This window comes from Aulonocara sp. 'chitande type north' Nkhata Bay, linkage group LG12, assembly GCF_057382095.1.
Source record: "Aulonocara sp. 'chitande type north' Nkhata Bay isolate Kocher_YH1m ecotype deep benthic linkage group LG12, A_spYH_male_GT1.1, whole genome shotgun sequence".
NCBI classification, from domain to species: domain Eukaryota; kingdom Metazoa; phylum Chordata; class Actinopteri; order Cichliformes; family Cichlidae; genus Aulonocara; species Aulonocara sp. 'chitande type north' Nkhata Bay.
In genome coordinates, this window is record NC_141355.1 from 15819164 (window position 1) to 15835543 (window position 16380).

The 16380-nt window shown below is 39.6% G+C and overlaps 2 protein-coding genes across 3 annotated transcripts in view; both read left to right on the top strand.

The window, feature by feature from the left end:
* hectd4 (HECT domain containing E3 ubiquitin protein ligase 4) overlaps window positions 1-11090 on the top strand; it is a 40650-nt gene extending 29560 nt beyond the window's left edge. For both annotated transcript variants that reach the window (XM_086313818.1, XM_086313819.1), the window contains exons 65-76: window positions 38-141; window positions 888-1011; window positions 1644-1834; window positions 1940-2086; window positions 2185-2304; window positions 3936-4091; window positions 4780-4883; window positions 5064-5285; window positions 5376-5542; window positions 5700-5895; window positions 6689-6911; window positions 8776-11090. In XM_086313818.1, the coding sequence (XP_086169944.1) occupies window positions 38-141; window positions 888-1011; window positions 1644-1834; window positions 1940-2086; window positions 2185-2304; window positions 3936-4091; window positions 4780-4883; window positions 5064-5285; window positions 5376-5542; window positions 5700-5895; window positions 6689-6911; window positions 8776-8912 (1891 nt within the window). In that variant the 3' untranslated portion in view covers window positions 8913-11090. The remainder of the gene's footprint in view (window positions 1-37; window positions 142-887; window positions 1012-1643; window positions 1835-1939; window positions 2087-2184; window positions 2305-3935; window positions 4092-4779; window positions 4884-5063; window positions 5286-5375; window positions 5543-5699; window positions 5896-6688; window positions 6912-8775) is intronic.
* Window positions 11091-12978: 1888 nt separating this feature from the next.
* On the top strand, window positions 12979-15571 carry LOC147317140 (L-serine dehydratase/L-threonine deaminase-like). The gene is made up of 8 exons (XM_086313817.1): window positions 12979-13355; window positions 13474-13630; window positions 13772-13811; window positions 13898-14037; window positions 14255-14346; window positions 14735-14962; window positions 15056-15180; window positions 15264-15571. The coding sequence occupies exons 1-8, from the start codon at window positions 13342-13344 to the stop codon at window positions 15455-15457; spliced, it is 990 nt and encodes a 329-aa protein (XP_086169943.1). The 5' UTR covers window positions 12979-13341; the 3' UTR covers window positions 15458-15571.
* The last annotated feature ends 809 nt before the right edge of the window (window positions 15572-16380 follow it).

A 16380-nucleotide genomic window follows, 5' to 3' on the forward strand; every position in this document is an offset into this window, starting at 1 on the left:
GCCATGATAACTGAATTAAAATGTGCTCATCTCTCAGAACCGCACTGAGTGAGAAGAAAACAGTGCTAAAGCCGAAATCTCCTGAGAAATCCAGACCTGAAGAAAAAGATGTGGAAAAATCTCCTGCGAAGAAAACCGAAGGTTTGTAATAAACACTCCCACTTTGACTCCACACATCTATGAATTTTTAGCTAACACAAAGATTTGCAAAGGATTAAAACAACCTTTGAATTAACTACCTAACTACCACAGAACTAAATGTGTGGTGAAGAAATATTCACATTCCTAAGCTGTGAACTTATCCAGGCTTATCCATGAGTTTCAAATGTTCCTTCGCAAGTAAAAGTGAAATAAAAACAAAGGACACGAAAAAGTGAAAACATTTGTGCTGTGTCATGAGATAAATTTTAGGGAACCTGATGGAAATTGAACATCAAAATGATAGCAGTTTCATTTTTGCTTTTTTTTTTTTTTTTTCCATAGTTGCGTCATTTCATGAGGGCACCCAAAACCAGACACGAGACACTTTGTCATATGTCAAAATCATTAAAAGCAATGTTTTGCGTGGGTGTTTTGTTTTGTTAGTATCTTAATAAACCTTTTCATTAAGTTTCATCTGAAAACTAATTAACAGCTGAAACTGTAGAGAAGAAAAAGTATAATATTTGTATCTGAATTGTAGGAAAGTAGGATGAAGCAGCACAACATTGAAATTAATGTAAGTAGGTTACCAGAGAATTTAAGACATCCACACAATTGCATTTAAAGGCACTTTTGTCTGTTGACACACCGCCAGTCCATTATCATAAAAGTGAGAATTTTCCATATCAGTAGCTGATCCATGTATTTGTAAATGAAATGCAACCTGCTGCGAATGGTTTCTTTAGTCCCAGAGGAGAAGTACTTGACACTAGAAGGCTTCCATAAATTTGCTGTTGACCGAGCCAAGCAGGACATCCGCAGTGTCTGGAGGGCAATTTTGGCTTGTGGTTATGATCTTCACTTTGAGAGGTGAGATTTGAACAGCCTTGTTTGAAAACACACACACACACACACACACACACACACACACACACACACACACACACACACACACACACTTAACATGTTGTCAGTTTTCTTTTGTTTTAAGTAATTCTTCCCTAATTAGAAGTTTTTAACCTTTATAAAAACAATAATAAATGCATATATTATGTCTTATTACTAACTGCAAAGATGATGATATATGTAGAATTTCTAGTGGGGGAAAAAAGCTTCATAAGCCTTATTTTGGGGCAAAGTCCCATTTTTATCAGAGTCGACTGATTCTACGGATGTAGTAAACATTTTGGTGATTATTTAAACTGAAGGTTTTTTGGTTGTTTTGTTTTTTTCTTTCTATCAAAAATAACTGCCCACAGATATTTCTATATGGCTGCTGAGTTTCTGCTTGCCTTTAAGAAGGCGAGTGTGTGAGTTGTTTCATGTCTTTTTTTTTTTTTTTTTTTTTTTTTTCCCCTGGTTTGGCAGTTGATTGGCTCTTAGGGATCAGTTTGTATTAAGGATTCTTTGAGTGTCTTGTCTATCTGATAATGTTTCTGCTCTTTAATGTTTTTAATGAGCTCAGAGCTCTTTATTTAAGAACTCCCGTGCTCCTCTGCCAGGTGCACCTGTATAGACACTCGCCATGCACAGAAGGCTTGTAGAAAGTGGAGCTTAGAAATGGATGTGGCATTGGTACAGTACATCAACAGACTGTGCCGTCACCTGGCTATCACACCATCCCGGTTGCACCCCCATGAAGTCTACCTGGACCCCAGTGATGCTGCTGATCCTCGTGTGGCCTGCTTGCTCAGTATGTAAACTGCCAGCACTTTTGGAGTTTCACTGAAAAGTTTGAAACCTCGGGGGGGTTTTGTCAGCTATACATAACTTTTTGTATAAATGTCAATGTTTTCAGATGTACCTGTGGAGAGTTTACGCCTACGCTTTGCTTTGCTGCAATCGCTCAACAACAGCCTGGAGAGTTTCTTCCTGCCGTTGGTGGAACTGAGACAAACACATACGTATCAAAACAGCATTGCAGCTCTGTTGAGTGAGGCCAAAGGTGAGCGGGATCTGAGCACACATCTCGCGTTGTAGTTTGTGTAACCTATCTGGAAAGCTTGCTTTGTTGAAATGACTCACCGCTTGTTCTATTTGCAGGCCTAATCTTTTATGACACTAAGGTCACTGTGATGAACAGAGTACTGAATGCCACAGTGCAGCGGACAGCTGACCATGCCGCTCCAGAGATTACACTGGACCCTCTAGAGATTGTGGGAGGTGGGTATTCCTTTCACTGGTTCACGTTTTTTAGTTTTTCAAAGTTCTATATCACTTAACGGAGCATTAGGGCCACATTAAGAAAAAATTATTATTGATCATTTTGAGAAAAAAATGTAGAAATGTGGAGATTAAAATATTTTCAAGGCAAATTGCCACAGCTGCTATATCCTCCATATAATGGCTTGTGTAGCTAAGTTAGTGACATTATATTTCAAAATCGGTTTTAGTTACAAGAAAACGATTTCTCTTTTAGCACATAAACAGAGTGTGGTAATAAGGATCTTGAAACGATGGTGCAGAAAGCAACATCTGGTCAGAAGGAAAAAAACCCACAAACTTTGAAGAGCGTGTATATTGTATCACAAGATACAGTCCCACTGCGCAAGTGACATCGGACTGTTGTCTTTTATATGTCATATGTTTATATGTTTGATCCACTGAAGGGGTTGTTTTGTAACGCCAGGCAATGTTGTTTTTGTTTTTTCAACGTCTACTGAACGTCTAAAATGTGGTTGTTGAAGACATCTTCGACTCATTTTAGACTGTTTTTAGGCTGCTTCTATGGGCTCTATAGTCCCATGTTTCCAGATGGTGGAGGGCATGTTTTCTGTACAGAAACAGTTATGTGTGAAGGAATACAGAGCGATTAGTGGACATCTTCAGATGGCGTGGGCTCCTGAGCTAAAACAAAAGTGAGCAGCTGCACGGTGGATTTGGAGCAGAAATGTCCCGAGCTTCTCACAGACAGTTTGCAAAATGTGCGAATAAACAAATACTGTTGAGCAGAGTAGTCCAGTTTATACACAATTGCATAAACTTCTCATACTTTCTGTTGCAACTTCTTGTCTTGCTACTGAATACAAACACACTCACTTCCTCTTACAAACCTCTTCACAAATAAAACGGGATTACTTGTAAATATGGAGCATATATAAAGAAAATGCTCTTTTAAACTTTTTAAATACAATTGTGCTCTTTTTAAAAGGAATTTCAAAAGTTTTCAAAAATACTTTAACCATAATTATTTTGCATTTTAACATTAAAAAAAATACCAACATGTACTGAATAAATCAATAGAATAACACATAAGTAATGAGGGATGTTTTTAAATAATCTTTATTTAAACATATTGTTTATGTTGATAACAATAATGTTTATATTTGTAATTAAAAATACTACATTTCTTAATCATGTAAATTTCCGGCACCTGTCACAGATGTCCACGTGACGCCCAAAGTAATTATCCTGTCCAAAGTTCATATATTGAGCATTATATTAACCTCCAAGGTGGGTCATGGTTTGGCGTCCAAATTGTGGACCTTGTTTGGACGTCGTATAGATGTCGATTGCTTGCAAAAACAACAGACCCAATATAGACATGGTCTGAGCATCTATCTAACATCCAATGTTTAGTGGGATGTAGCAGCTAATCAATTTGTTTCAGTAACTCATCTACACAAAGCATCTTGCAGAGGCTGCATCAGTTTGTAATCTGCACATTTTGGGGGTTTTTTTTCTCAAAATGATCAATAATTATTTTTTTTCTTAATGTGGCCCTAATACTCTTCATACTTTCAAGGTATCTTGTCAAACGTGCTTTTTTTTCTGATTGGGTGCGTCTGCCTCAGGTGAGATCAGGTCATCAGAGAACACGTACTTCTGCCAGGCAGCACGCCAGCTGTCGTGTGTGCCGTCATCCCAGCTTTGTGTGAAACTCGCCAGTGGAGGAGACCCAACCTACGCCTTTAACATCCGCTTCACTGGAGAGGAAGTTCATGGCACGAGTAAGAATTTCTCCCTCACAATACTTCTGTACTGCCTTTGATTCTTGCGCTTGAGATTTATTTTAATTCATAAACTTCCAAATAACTGGTACAACTAACTAACCAGTATTAAAAGCAAAATACAAAATCAATGGCAAAATATATGAACTTTTAATCGGTTGAGAATCTAAGCACTGGATATACTTAGATTTATTCTGCTCTGCTCATTTTGTTTTTCTGTAATACAGGAAGAAGTAAAGAGACTAACATCATGTAAATGTGGCATTTGCAGTTACTTAATTACACTGTCAGGCCATAAAATAAATTGACCACTTTCAAGACATTACAGGCCAATGTAGGTTTTCTGTTTCGTTTTGATAGAAGTTTCCATGTTTCACTATATTTCACAATATTTTTTGTTATAAAAAAAATAATACCGGAACCTAAAAAAAGGAAGGACATTTCTACCAAAATAAAACAACAAAACTGGCTTTAAGAAGGGGTAAATAAGCACCATGTGTAAAAGGAGTTCTCATACTGCAATAGTTAATCACATAAGCAGAAGCCTGCAGCACAGATTCCGGGTCTATTTGTATTGAACTAAAATTCTTTCAAAGTTTGTTTGTATGTGCACTTTGAATCAATGTACAGCCCTGTGAATAGTATTTGCCCCCTTCCTGTTCTAACTGGCTGTGATCAATGTGTGCAGGTGGCTCTTTTAGACACTTCCTGTGGCAGGTGTGTAAGGAGTTGCAGAGTTCTGCACTTTCCCTGCTGCTCCCCTGTCCCAGTGCTGCAGCCAATCGTAATAAGGTAATATTTATTTTCTATTACCTACCATGTTTTCTGCTTTTTTTGTCTTTTTTGCTCTATTTGTTTTCATTCATATCCGACTGTGTGCTAGATACTAACTGAAATGTGTTTTATCACACATGATGCAAACTGCTGTGTTAGGAGTAATATAATTCGTATCTGTATTTGTGCTGTTCTCAGGGGAAATATATCCTCACTCCATGCCCTATCAGCTATGCAGAGGAACAGTTGCTGCACTTTTTTGGCCAACTACTAGGCATAGCCATACGTGCAGATGTGCCACTTCCTTTGGACTTACTGGGCTCATTTTGGAAGGGCCTAGTTGGTGAGCCTCTCGACTCAGAGCAGGACCTGCAAGAAGCTGATGTGCTTACCTACAACTATGTCAAGAAATTTGAAAATGTAAGTGTATATTAGTGTTTGTAGCACCTTTAGATGCTACCAACATGACTCTAGTGACCTCAAATTTACCTTTTCCCTCCTATGCTGAAGGTGACTGACGAGACAGAGCTAGAGGCCCTGTGTGCTGAAATTTCCTCCCAGCACCACTCAGGAGAAAGCCCAGACTCCCCCAGCCGTCCCTGCTGCACCTTTACCTATGTCACTATGACTGGTGAAGAAGTGGAGCTTTGTCAGGGAGGGCGGAGCCTCATTGTCAGGTACAAATCATCCCACTGATCGCATTTTTGTTGTTGTTCCCGTTCCCGTTTGCAGTTATCTTAATTCGGCGTAAGTTGTCTTTATAGCCAAATGCCACAGAACATTAGGGTGTGATTTCATTCTGGATATCCTGTGTACTTGTATCTGTCTGCAAAGCTGGCAGAACAAGGATGTGTATGCACGGGCGGTGCGGAGCCTTCGTCTGAGGGAGCTGCAGAATGTGGAGTGCATGACAGCGGTGCGTGCAGGGCTCGGATCCATCATTCCCCTGCAGCTGCTTACCATGCTCAGCCCTATAGAGATTGAGCTGCGCACCTGCGGCCTGCCTTACATCAACTTGGAGTTCCTGAAGGTAAAGCAGTGTTAATTTTGTTGACCAATAATTGTCATCATAGTTCACGTCAACGTTTTTTTTTCTTGTCTGACACGCAAAGAAGACGATAACTAAAATAAAATGTACTGACATTTTCTTAACAAATGAAAGCAAGATGAGAAAATTCTGGAGAAATAAGATCCAATCAGAACTAAAAAAGTTGTGTATAAAGGCGGGCCAGTTTGGAAGTGATCCAGTCAGAAGTAATCTAGTTGTGCAGTAAGGTTAGAGGTGCACATTTGATCTGCTGCCTTGAAGAAAGCAGGAGAGTTCGGCTCCTTGTTTCTCATAAAAATGTGAAACAAGGAGCAAAATGTCAACACTTGGAAGACAGGGAGGAGTAGACGCATGGACACATTTGGCACACATGAAACTACGCCGTAAACTGTGTGAGCAACTCTAGCTGGTAAATACACTTTATATTTTAGTCAAATAAATCAACCTCAAATTTAGTCTACAAGAACCTTTTGATACATAGTCAACTAAAATGAGAAGAATTTAGATGCCTAAATTATTAAAACATTAAAACATGCCTAAAACTAAATCAAAGCTTGCTATTAAAATTAACACTGAGGTGAAACATATATTTGTGTGAAAGTGATATGTCTGTGTCACTTGTCATTAAAGTTTCTTTGTCGGGCTAGGCAGTTTATTTATTTATTTTATTCTGCTATTGATTCATGCTAAATATATGAAATACAGAGAGATTTCACTCACCTCGTGTTGTCACGGGTTAGTATTTAATTTCAGCATGTGCTCGGTTCCCTCGTAGGCTCATACAATGTATCAGGTGGGCCTGATGGAGACTGACCAGCACATCGAGTTCTTCTGGACCGCCCTGGAGATGTTCACTCAGGAGGAGCTCTGCAAGTTCATCAAGTTTGCATGCAATCAGGAGCGCATCCCATTCACGTGCCCCTGCAAGGATGGGGGGCCTGACACCGCTCATGTTCCCCCATACCCCATGAAGATCGCCCCTCCTGATGGAGCAGCAGGTAAGATCTGAGGGTTAAGCAAGGCCCCGAATCATCTCAGCTTCTCTTGCAAACTTGAGCAAACTCTAAAATGTTAAATTACAGACACACATTCAAAATCTCAGGCTTGCTGTCATTTACTGTACACCTGCATACAGTGGGGCAAAAAAGTATTTAGTCAGCCACCGATTGTGCAAGTTCCCCCACCTAAAATGATGACAGAGGTCAGTAATTTGCACCAGAGGTACACTTCAACTGTGAGAGACAGAATGTGAAAAAAAAATCCATGAATCCACATGGTAGGATTTGTAAAGAATTTATTCGTAAATCAGGGTGGAAAATAAGTATTTGGTCAATAACAAAAATACAACTCAATACTTTGTAACATAACCTTTGTTGGCAATAACAGAGGTCAAACGTTTACTATAGGTCTTTACCAGGTTTGCACACACAGTAGCTGGTATTTTGGCCCATTCCTCCATGCAGATCTTCTCGAGAGCAGTGATGTTTTGGGGCTGTCGCCGAGCAACACGGACTTTCAACTCCCGCCACAGATTTTCTATGGGGTTGAGGTCTGGAGACTGGCTAGGCCACTCCAGGACTTTCAAATGCTTCTTACGGAGCCACTCCTTTGTTGCCCGGGCGGTGTGTTTTGGATCATTGTCATGTTGGAAGACCCAGCCTCGTTTCATCTTCAAAGTTCTCACTGATGGAAGGAGGTTTTGGCTCAAAATCTCACGATACATGGCCCCATTCATTCTGTCCTTAACACGGATCAGTCGTCCTGTCCCCTTGGCAGAAAAACAGCCCCATAGCATGATGTTTCCACCCCCATGCTTCACAGTAGGTATGGTGTTCTTGGGATGCAACTCAGTATTCTTCTTCCTCCAAACACGACGAGTTGAGTTTATACCAAAAAGTTCTACTTTGGTTTCATCTGACCACATGACATTCTCCCAATCCTCTGCTGTATCATCCATGTGCTCTCTGGCAAACTTCAGACGGGCCTGGACATGCACTGGCTTCAGCAGCAGAACACGTCTGGCACTGCGGGATTTGATTCCCTGCCGTTGTAGTGTGTTACTGATGGTGACCTTTGTTACTTTGGTCCCAGCTCTCTGCAGGTCATTCACCAGGTCCCCCCGTGTGGTTCTGGGATCTTTGCTCACCGTTCTCATGATCATTTTGACCCCACGGGATGAGATCTTGCGTGGAGCCCCAGATCGAGGGAGATTATCAGTGGTCTTGTATGTCTTCCATTTTCTGATGATTGCTCCCACAGTTGATTTTTTCACACCAAGCTGCTTGCCTATTGTAGATTCACTCTTCCCAGTCTGGTGCAGGTCTACAATACTTTTCCTGGTGTCCTTCGAAAGCTCTTTGGTCTTGGCCATGGCGGAGTTTGGAGTCTGACTGTTTGAGGCTGTGGACAGGTGTCTTTTATACAGATGATGAGTTCAAACAGGTGCCATTCATACAGGTAACGAGTGGGGGACAGAAAAGCTTCTTACAGAAGACGTTACAGGTCTGTGAGAGCCAGAGATTTTCCATGTTTGAGGTGACCAAATACTTATTTTCCACCCTAATTTACGAATAAATTCTTTACAAATCCTACCATGTGAATTCATGGATTTTTTTTTTCACATTCTGTCTCTCACAGTTGAAGTGTACCTCTGGTGCAAATTACTGACCTCTGTCATCATTTTAAGTGGGGGAACTTGCACAATCGGTGGCTGACTAAATACTTTTTTGCCCCACTGTAGCTGGCAGCTTATTATAGCACCTGCTACGTAGCACGTCATTGGGCTTCTGGTTCATTAACAACTGGCAAACATGCATAACTGGGAGAGAAGTGCTGGGTTATTAACTCCTGTTTCTCCTTTAGGTCAGCCAGACTCTCGCTACATCCGGGTGGAGACCTGTATGTTCATGGTGAAACTGCCCCAGTATACTTCTTTGGACGTGATGCTGGAGAAACTGCGCTACGCCATCCACTACCGCGAGGACCCACTCAGCGGCTGAGAAGACTTGACAACCGAATATTCCCCCCCATGTGCCCCAAACCTCGCCCTCACCCGTGACCCCTTTTCTCCCTTCATCCCCAAGTTCCTGGACTTTCCTCTGAGACAGACCTTATGCTCTGCTGCATTGACAAGTCACAAAGTTAATTTTATTACATTTTCAGTGGCAATGCTTTGTTTATCCCTGCTTTATATTGCAGTTTACACAAATTGTACGTTTCATTATTTTGATTTGTTTTGCTTTTTTTTTTCTTCTTGTTATTGTATTTTATTTTTTTTAATTTTTTTTTTCAAGGGAATTCAGGGAAGATATTCTGAATTGGCACTGACACGGAGTTTGAGGACGACGCTGAAGTGAACCAACTGTGAGACTTTTTGTTCACCTTTTCCTCCCCTTTCCTTTAACAGAAGGATTAACAAGGTTCAGTCAAATTCTGTGAATTTAGCAGCGTTACGGGCTAACTTTGAGATCAGCACTTTGAATTTAATTGAATTCACGATTGCTTAACATTTTAGCACTGTAATCTCGGTCTGACTCGCTGGATTTGGCATTGCCATTATGGCACAAAACAAACATTTACTCTCCTAACGCTTAACCTAGCTGCCTCCCTCTGCCACCCCTCTGTGGGGGTGATGTTCAGAAACATGCCTTTGCTGTAGGAGCCTCTCTCAAGAGGGTAATGCTGTGTGTGAAAATCAGATGATGATCATGGCTTTTGAGTTTAAGGTACAATGACTCTCCCCCCCCAAAAAAAGAAAAGAAATTTGTATTGCTGTCTAGTCTTGGAACCTGTCAAGTATAAGCAGGCAGAAGGTGTGAACAAGTGCTGTACAGGATATTATGTAGTTTACTGCCTGTTTTAAATAAAAATGAACTCCTAATGGACAAACTAACTTATGCCTATATAAACTGATTACATTTTATCCAAGTCTCTGAAGGGAGGGTATTTAAGTCATGTAAAAAGTCATATTAATCTATTAGTTTATGAATAGATAGATACTTTTATTTTATTTTTTCTCTTTTGTTTTTTTTTTTTGTTTTTTTTAATACCTTAGTAGCTGTGGCAGAACGAGGGGTCAGGTAGATTGGACGATGGTAATCGAAGCCTGCTCTGTTTTTTTTGTTTTTTTTGGGTTTTTTTTATAAAGTTGCATTACAAATTGTGAAACCTATGTTGCATTGTGAAAGCAGGAAGGGAACCCATGAGCTGCTGCTCTTCCACATTGTTTGTGTAATAACTTCTACTGAATGTGAATGTCCTTGTTTCCTATTCCCAATATACGTGATCTTCACACGTACACCGAGGAAGGGGCAGCGGGTTAAATTGAGTTCTGCCTTTTCATAGTTTTCTTTAATGAGAAATGAACAGCATTCTGCTTTTTTCTTTTCTTTTTCTTTTGGTCAAATTACCCATAACCAAATGTTTAGCTGTGTTTAAAAAACAATAAAATAAATAAATAGGATGGGAAAAAAAATGTAAATAGACTAAAGTTATGTTTGGCAATTTTTATTAATTGCTAATTCACTTCACCTTATAACTTTTGGTTTTCGGTTTGCACTACTCTTCCAAGAAAAGATTCTAAAATGAGCAAACTAGCTGATGTCTGTTGGATATCCAGTTTGTTGTGTTGTTATTTTTTATGAATTTTTTGGAAATACCAATAATATTATTATCACCTTTGTCTTGTACTCAGATGGATTCAATTTCTTCTACTCATGGTGAAACATGTTTTTCTTGTGTGAGTAAAATCGCCATTTTACTTGGATAGTACTGAAAAACACAGCGAAAATTGCTATTTGACTAATTGGGTTGTTGATTGCTTGCAAATTTTTTGGTTTTTGGTTCAGTTCCTTTTGAAGGGTGATACACCGCTGCTAACAGGGACGCTCTCTCTTCTACTACTCCTTCTTGGGAGGGGTAGGAAAGGTTATAAAACGGACATATCCATACAAGGAGGTGTTACGATAAAATGTGTGCTGTACATTTACTTGATATTTATTACAATTATTTATGGTTGCATTAACTTAACTTTTACTGTCTTACCTCTGCACATCGGAAGCTTAACATATCTAAAAATGGATTATACAGATGTAAAGAATCAGATGGCATTTGAGATTTGTGTCACAATAAAGAAATGTCTTCATGTACAAATACTCTTTGTTGTTGTGTTTTTGTTTTGTTTTGTTTTTTTGCTCTTGATCTAATTATCATTTTAACTAATTGGTCTTTAAGTTATTGGTCACAGGAACCCTCACATTTTCATACTTGACCAGCCAGTGCTGGTGATGTGACTTGGTGAATGTGACTGTTACCAGTCTCTTTTGACAATTAGTTCTCATCATGACGTCATGGTTTGTCTATTTTAAAACATGCTTTGTATGTTTTACTGGCAGTTAAGTAACTACCAGTAAAACAGTAAAACTGACTCAATAGTTGGATTCTGTTTCATTGTGTGTTCTATTCAAAGAAAACTGTCTTGAGCAATGTGTGTAATTGAGGAAGAGACCAAAAGACTTTGTGTGCTGTCAGTGCTTACTGAGCTTTTATACTGCTTTGCTGAAATTTCTAGGTCAAATTTAAGACATACAGTTAGGTCTATATATATTTGAACACTGACACATGTTTATTTTTATTTTTTTTACTTGTTTACTTATGTTTACTGAAACATATTCCAGTAATAGTTATATAATGGACATGGACATAATGTGTAAATGTAAACTTTAAGCTGTCATTTAAGAGTATTTACAGTAAAACTGGATAAAGGGTTTAGGAGTTTTAGCTCCTTAACATGTGCCACCCTTTTTAAAGGGGACCAGAAGTAACTGGACAATCGACTAAAAGGCTCTTTATTGGACAGGTGTGGGCAATCCCTTTATCATGTTGTTATCAGTTAAGCAGATCAAAGGCCTGGAGTTGATTTGAAGTGTGGTGCTTGTATTTGGAAGATTTTGCTGTGAATGGACAACATGCGGTCAAAGGGGCTCTCTGACACCACCAGGAACTCAATTATTACTCACTTAAGGAGACCAGAGTGTAAATGCGGTGTAATGGAAACATAATAAGTAGCTAAACTCCAAATTAACTTAGCTTAAATGCTGTTTTTGAAATATTATACCAAAGCAATTTACAAACCAAATATAATACATATATAATATGCACTGTATACACGTGCAGTAGCATGGTGTGCACACTGCACTCCATGCCCAGATATCCCAAGTTATTAGCTTAAACCTTAAAATGCTATTTTATGCCGAACTGTGTTGTCTTTGGCATTTTTCTTACAAATGGGGAAAATCAGCTGCTAGTAACAAAGTGCCTAACCATACAATTCAAAATAGTTTTTTTGCTAAGCTGTCTGTTATGTAAACACACAACACTGGTTAGGTGCTTGAATGATTCGTAGGTGAGTGTTAAGTTGCTTAACTAGAAAAATTTGCATTTCCTGCGAAAATGCTGTGTGGATGCCTTAACGCTGAAGATTTCTGCTGAAAAAAGCTGAAAAAGTTAAAAAAAAAAAAACAAAAACAAAAAAAACCCATGAGCAGGATTCGAACCTGGCCCTTTGGGTCTCAAGGCAGCTACTCATCTCACTGAGCCAAACTCCTGCTCACAATGAAAAGGTGGAGAGACTGACAATTACTAATAATAATGGATTGGATTTATATAGCGCTTTTCAAGGCACCCAAAGCGCTTTACAATGCCACTATTCATTCACACACTGGTGGAGGCAAGCTACGGTTGTTTTTTCTGAAAACAGCTGAGATTTGTGCTAATAAGAGGTGAAAAGACGGGTGTCTAATGATTAGGAAACTGTTTCAATGGAACGATGGCTGTCAAGAAAAATGGGTGATGATGACTGTGTTTTGTAACCATGTCTTCAGACAGTTTTTTGGAAATTCAGTTGTGACACAATGACTCACACTCAGTGCCTGCCTTTGTTTGTTGGTGATTGGGGATGCCAGCACTGTGTCCAACTCCTTTAGATGGGAGAGAGAAAGTAAATCCATCATGGGTAGATTCAAATAAAACAAGAACAAGATGAAACTAGGCATCTAATAACGGGGAACTGTTTTTAATAACATCTACTTTGTGGACATTTATTTTTTAAATATTCTTTCCCAACTGTATCAGTACTAAGCAGGAGGTTGTGTTTTTTCTATGATTTGGTTCTCAGATTGTTATAATAATTACATAATAATAAGCACATTTCACAAAAATTGTGCTTGCAATCAGAAAGTCATTCACTTTTGGGTTGTCTCATCCTCATCATGACTGGGAGGAGTCTGGTCTGAATGAGCAATGCTGATTGGTTGAGAAATGGGTTTGGTTTGTCAAGTCCACAGACAAGTGCTACATAAATTTGACAAATTTTAGTGATAAAGAGACACAAGAATAAGGATCCACAGGATCTGTAATATTCAGGGAAACATGTCTACAACTAGGTGAGCTGAAACCTGTGTTCTTCTCGTATAAATGACCTCATTGTGAATTGATATTTTGTAATTTTTTTAGGTTGATGTTTTAAATTTTTGATCTTTTTGCTTGCCCTTTGGTCCAAAGTGAAATGAAGACCCAGCAGGATCTTCACGTGGCCACTCCAGTGAGGGAGAGCCTTGCCCTGACCAAACTGGCCGGGACCTCTATTTACCTCAAGCTGGATTCGTCGCAACCGACAGGATCCTTCAAGATCAGGGGCCTCGGTCACCTGTGCAAAACGGTGAGTAATTCCTATCTGGCAATGATTTGATTTCCCCTGCATTTGAAAGAGGATCTTGTCGGGAGTGAAAGGAACCGGCAAGGGTCAGTTTACTGGCTCATGAATTCTGTGTTGACATGTTTGTTATGGGTTTCCTTGTAGCTGGCAGAGCGAGGATATGAGCGATTTGTCTGCTGTTCAGGTGAGAATACAACAGTCTCTACTTTACCATATTGATGCATTCAGTGTGTCTAATTTAATTGTTTGTTTGTTTGTTTGTTTCAATAGGAGGAAATGCCGGCATGGCAGCAGCTTATTCTGCCCGCAAGCTCGGGGTTCCTGCAACTATCATTGTCCCAAACGTCACACCGAACATAACAGTGGAGAAAATGAGGGATGAGGGAGCCACTGTGATCATTCATGGCAAGGTTAGTTAAATGTTCCTCAGTCACTTTTTTACTTTTTCCCAGAACAAATGAATGTACGAGGGTGGTAGATTCTGAATGAATATGCTTCATTTTATTAACCCACAGGTTACATTTAGAATACAAGATGACTATTAAATGGTTTTCATTGATTGAAGGGAACTGGGGGGGGGGGGGGGGAGAGATATACCAGATCATTTGTATGTTTTCTTTTCCACAGAATGTAGATGAAGGCATTGCATACGGACAGGAGCTTGTGGCAAACAACGCTGGCTGGATATACATCCCTCCCTTTGATGATCCCCTCATCTGGTAAGATGGCTTCAGTTGGCATCCTCGGAGCTGTGACTGTGTTTACATTAGCCTTCTGTTACTGTGACACCTGTCTTATCATGCATGAACAGAGCAGTTGCAAGGAGTAAATGAGATGATGTGGCAAGATGTATGTTATCACAGCTATTCTGGGGGAGGTTGTCAGATAACTAATTTGTTTGAGATGTCACATTCAAAGTGTTAAGCTTAACCATAAATTATTGAAATTATGGGTTACTTGGTATATTATTGGCATTTGATAATCATATGCCACAACCAAGCTTTATAAACCAGGCTGCACCATGCAGAGATTTCCTATATTGCTGTGCATTAAAGCAAAATCAGTGCTGAGTTTCTAGAAACTGACAGCTTGCGTTTGTGTACAAAGGGAAGGCCACACATCTCTGGTGAAGGAGCTGGAGCACGACCTGAAGGAGAAGCCAGGAGCGATAGTGCTGTCAGTGGGAGGCGGGGGCCTGCTGAATGGGGTGGTGGAGGGACTGCGTCGCGCCAACTGGGCTGACGTCCCTGTTGTAGCCATGGAAACTATGGGTGCACATAGCCTCCATGCAGCCATGGAGGCTGGAGAGCATGTGACTTTACCTGCGATTACAAGGTACTGCTGATTAGCTAATTAACTAAAAAAAATAAGGGTGTCAACAAATGTTTGGACTGGTGGTGAACAGCGGCCTTGTATTATACTCTACAGTGTTGCAACCACACTGGGCGTGGCAAAGGTCTCAGCGCAGACAATGAAACTGTCACAAGAACACCCGATTCTGTCAGAAGTAGTCACAGACCAGGAGGCTGTGAAAGCTGTTGAACGCTTTGTGGGTGAGTACAACCTGAAGAGACAAACAACAGATTTGAAATGACCGATCTGATCACAGATCTCTCCTGATATTCTGCCTCTGCAGATGATGAGAAGATCCTGGTGGAGCCTGCCTGTGGTGCTGCTCTGGCAGCGGTGTACAGTGGCATTATCAAAAGGCTGAGGGATGAGCGCAAGCTGCCGCAGCACCTGGGCCCTGTGATCATTGTGGTGTGTGGCGGCAACAACATCAGCTTGGAGCAACTGAACAAGTTGAAAAAGCAGCTTGGCATTATTTAACTTCACCCTGAGTTTTCCTGACCTTTCTTCCTTTTCCCCACCTGCTCACAAACCCTAAACCCTATTTTACTCTCTGTAATATATTATAAGTACTTGTATGTAGCACTTAATAAAGATGGGATATGTTTATTAATTGTGTTTCTGTTTATAAGGTCTGTCTGAAAAACAATAATTTAACCCACATTTAAGCTGCATTTGATTTGTATTTAGTATGTTTTGTTTGTAGGGCCGTTACATATGGTATATATGTGGTGTATACTGACTGTATGTTAGGCACCAACATGAAAATTTAGTAAAGATGCACAAAACTCCATTTGACGTAAAACAGTTCACTCAGTGTGTAACTGTTCACCATAAAATATGTGAAAAAAAAACCCAGGTCTAATTATTTATTAGTTATTGGCCTTAAAAATAACCAAATTTCAGACTATTCTTTATTTTAAACTATAGTTCTGTTCTTTGTCTTAAAACTAACAAGTTCTTCAATTTACCGTATTGGCCAAAAGTCTTGAGCCACCTTTGATTTCTTTGTATTTTACTTGCAAAAAGCCACTGTATTTATTTATTTATTTATTGTAATTTAAAAAACTGTCTTGAGCAATAGCTCTCGAGAGTTAATCAACAGTTTGATTGGCATAAAATATATATTTTCTTGCACCAACAAGCTGATTCCCAAAGAGCTATTAGCCCAAAATCTGGAACATCACAGCATGGTGTGCAGCATTTCCTTAAAAATTTTAAGCAAGCTGAACAAGTAGAGGATTAAAAAAGAAGAACTGGGCTGAAAATCAGTGTCAACAGGTCTTGTCATTCATATGTAGGGGATAGTTTGAGGCTAAATTTCAGCCAGTGATGTTTGGGATTTTTGTTGAAACTGATGGAATTATGAACACAGAAAAGTACATTCAGAATTTGATCAAACA

Excerpts from the sequence above, each read along its gene's own strand:
- LOC147317140 (XM_086313817.1), top strand. Across the intron at positions 13,631-13,771 it reads TCGGTCACCTGTGCAAAACG|CTGGCAGAGCGAGGATATGA; the intron begins GTGAGTAATTCC and ends GTTTCCTTGTAG. Across the intron at positions 14,347-14,734 it reads TTTGATGATCCCCTCATCTG|GGAAGGCCACACATCTCTGG; the intron begins GTAAGATGGCTT and ends TTGTGTACAAAG.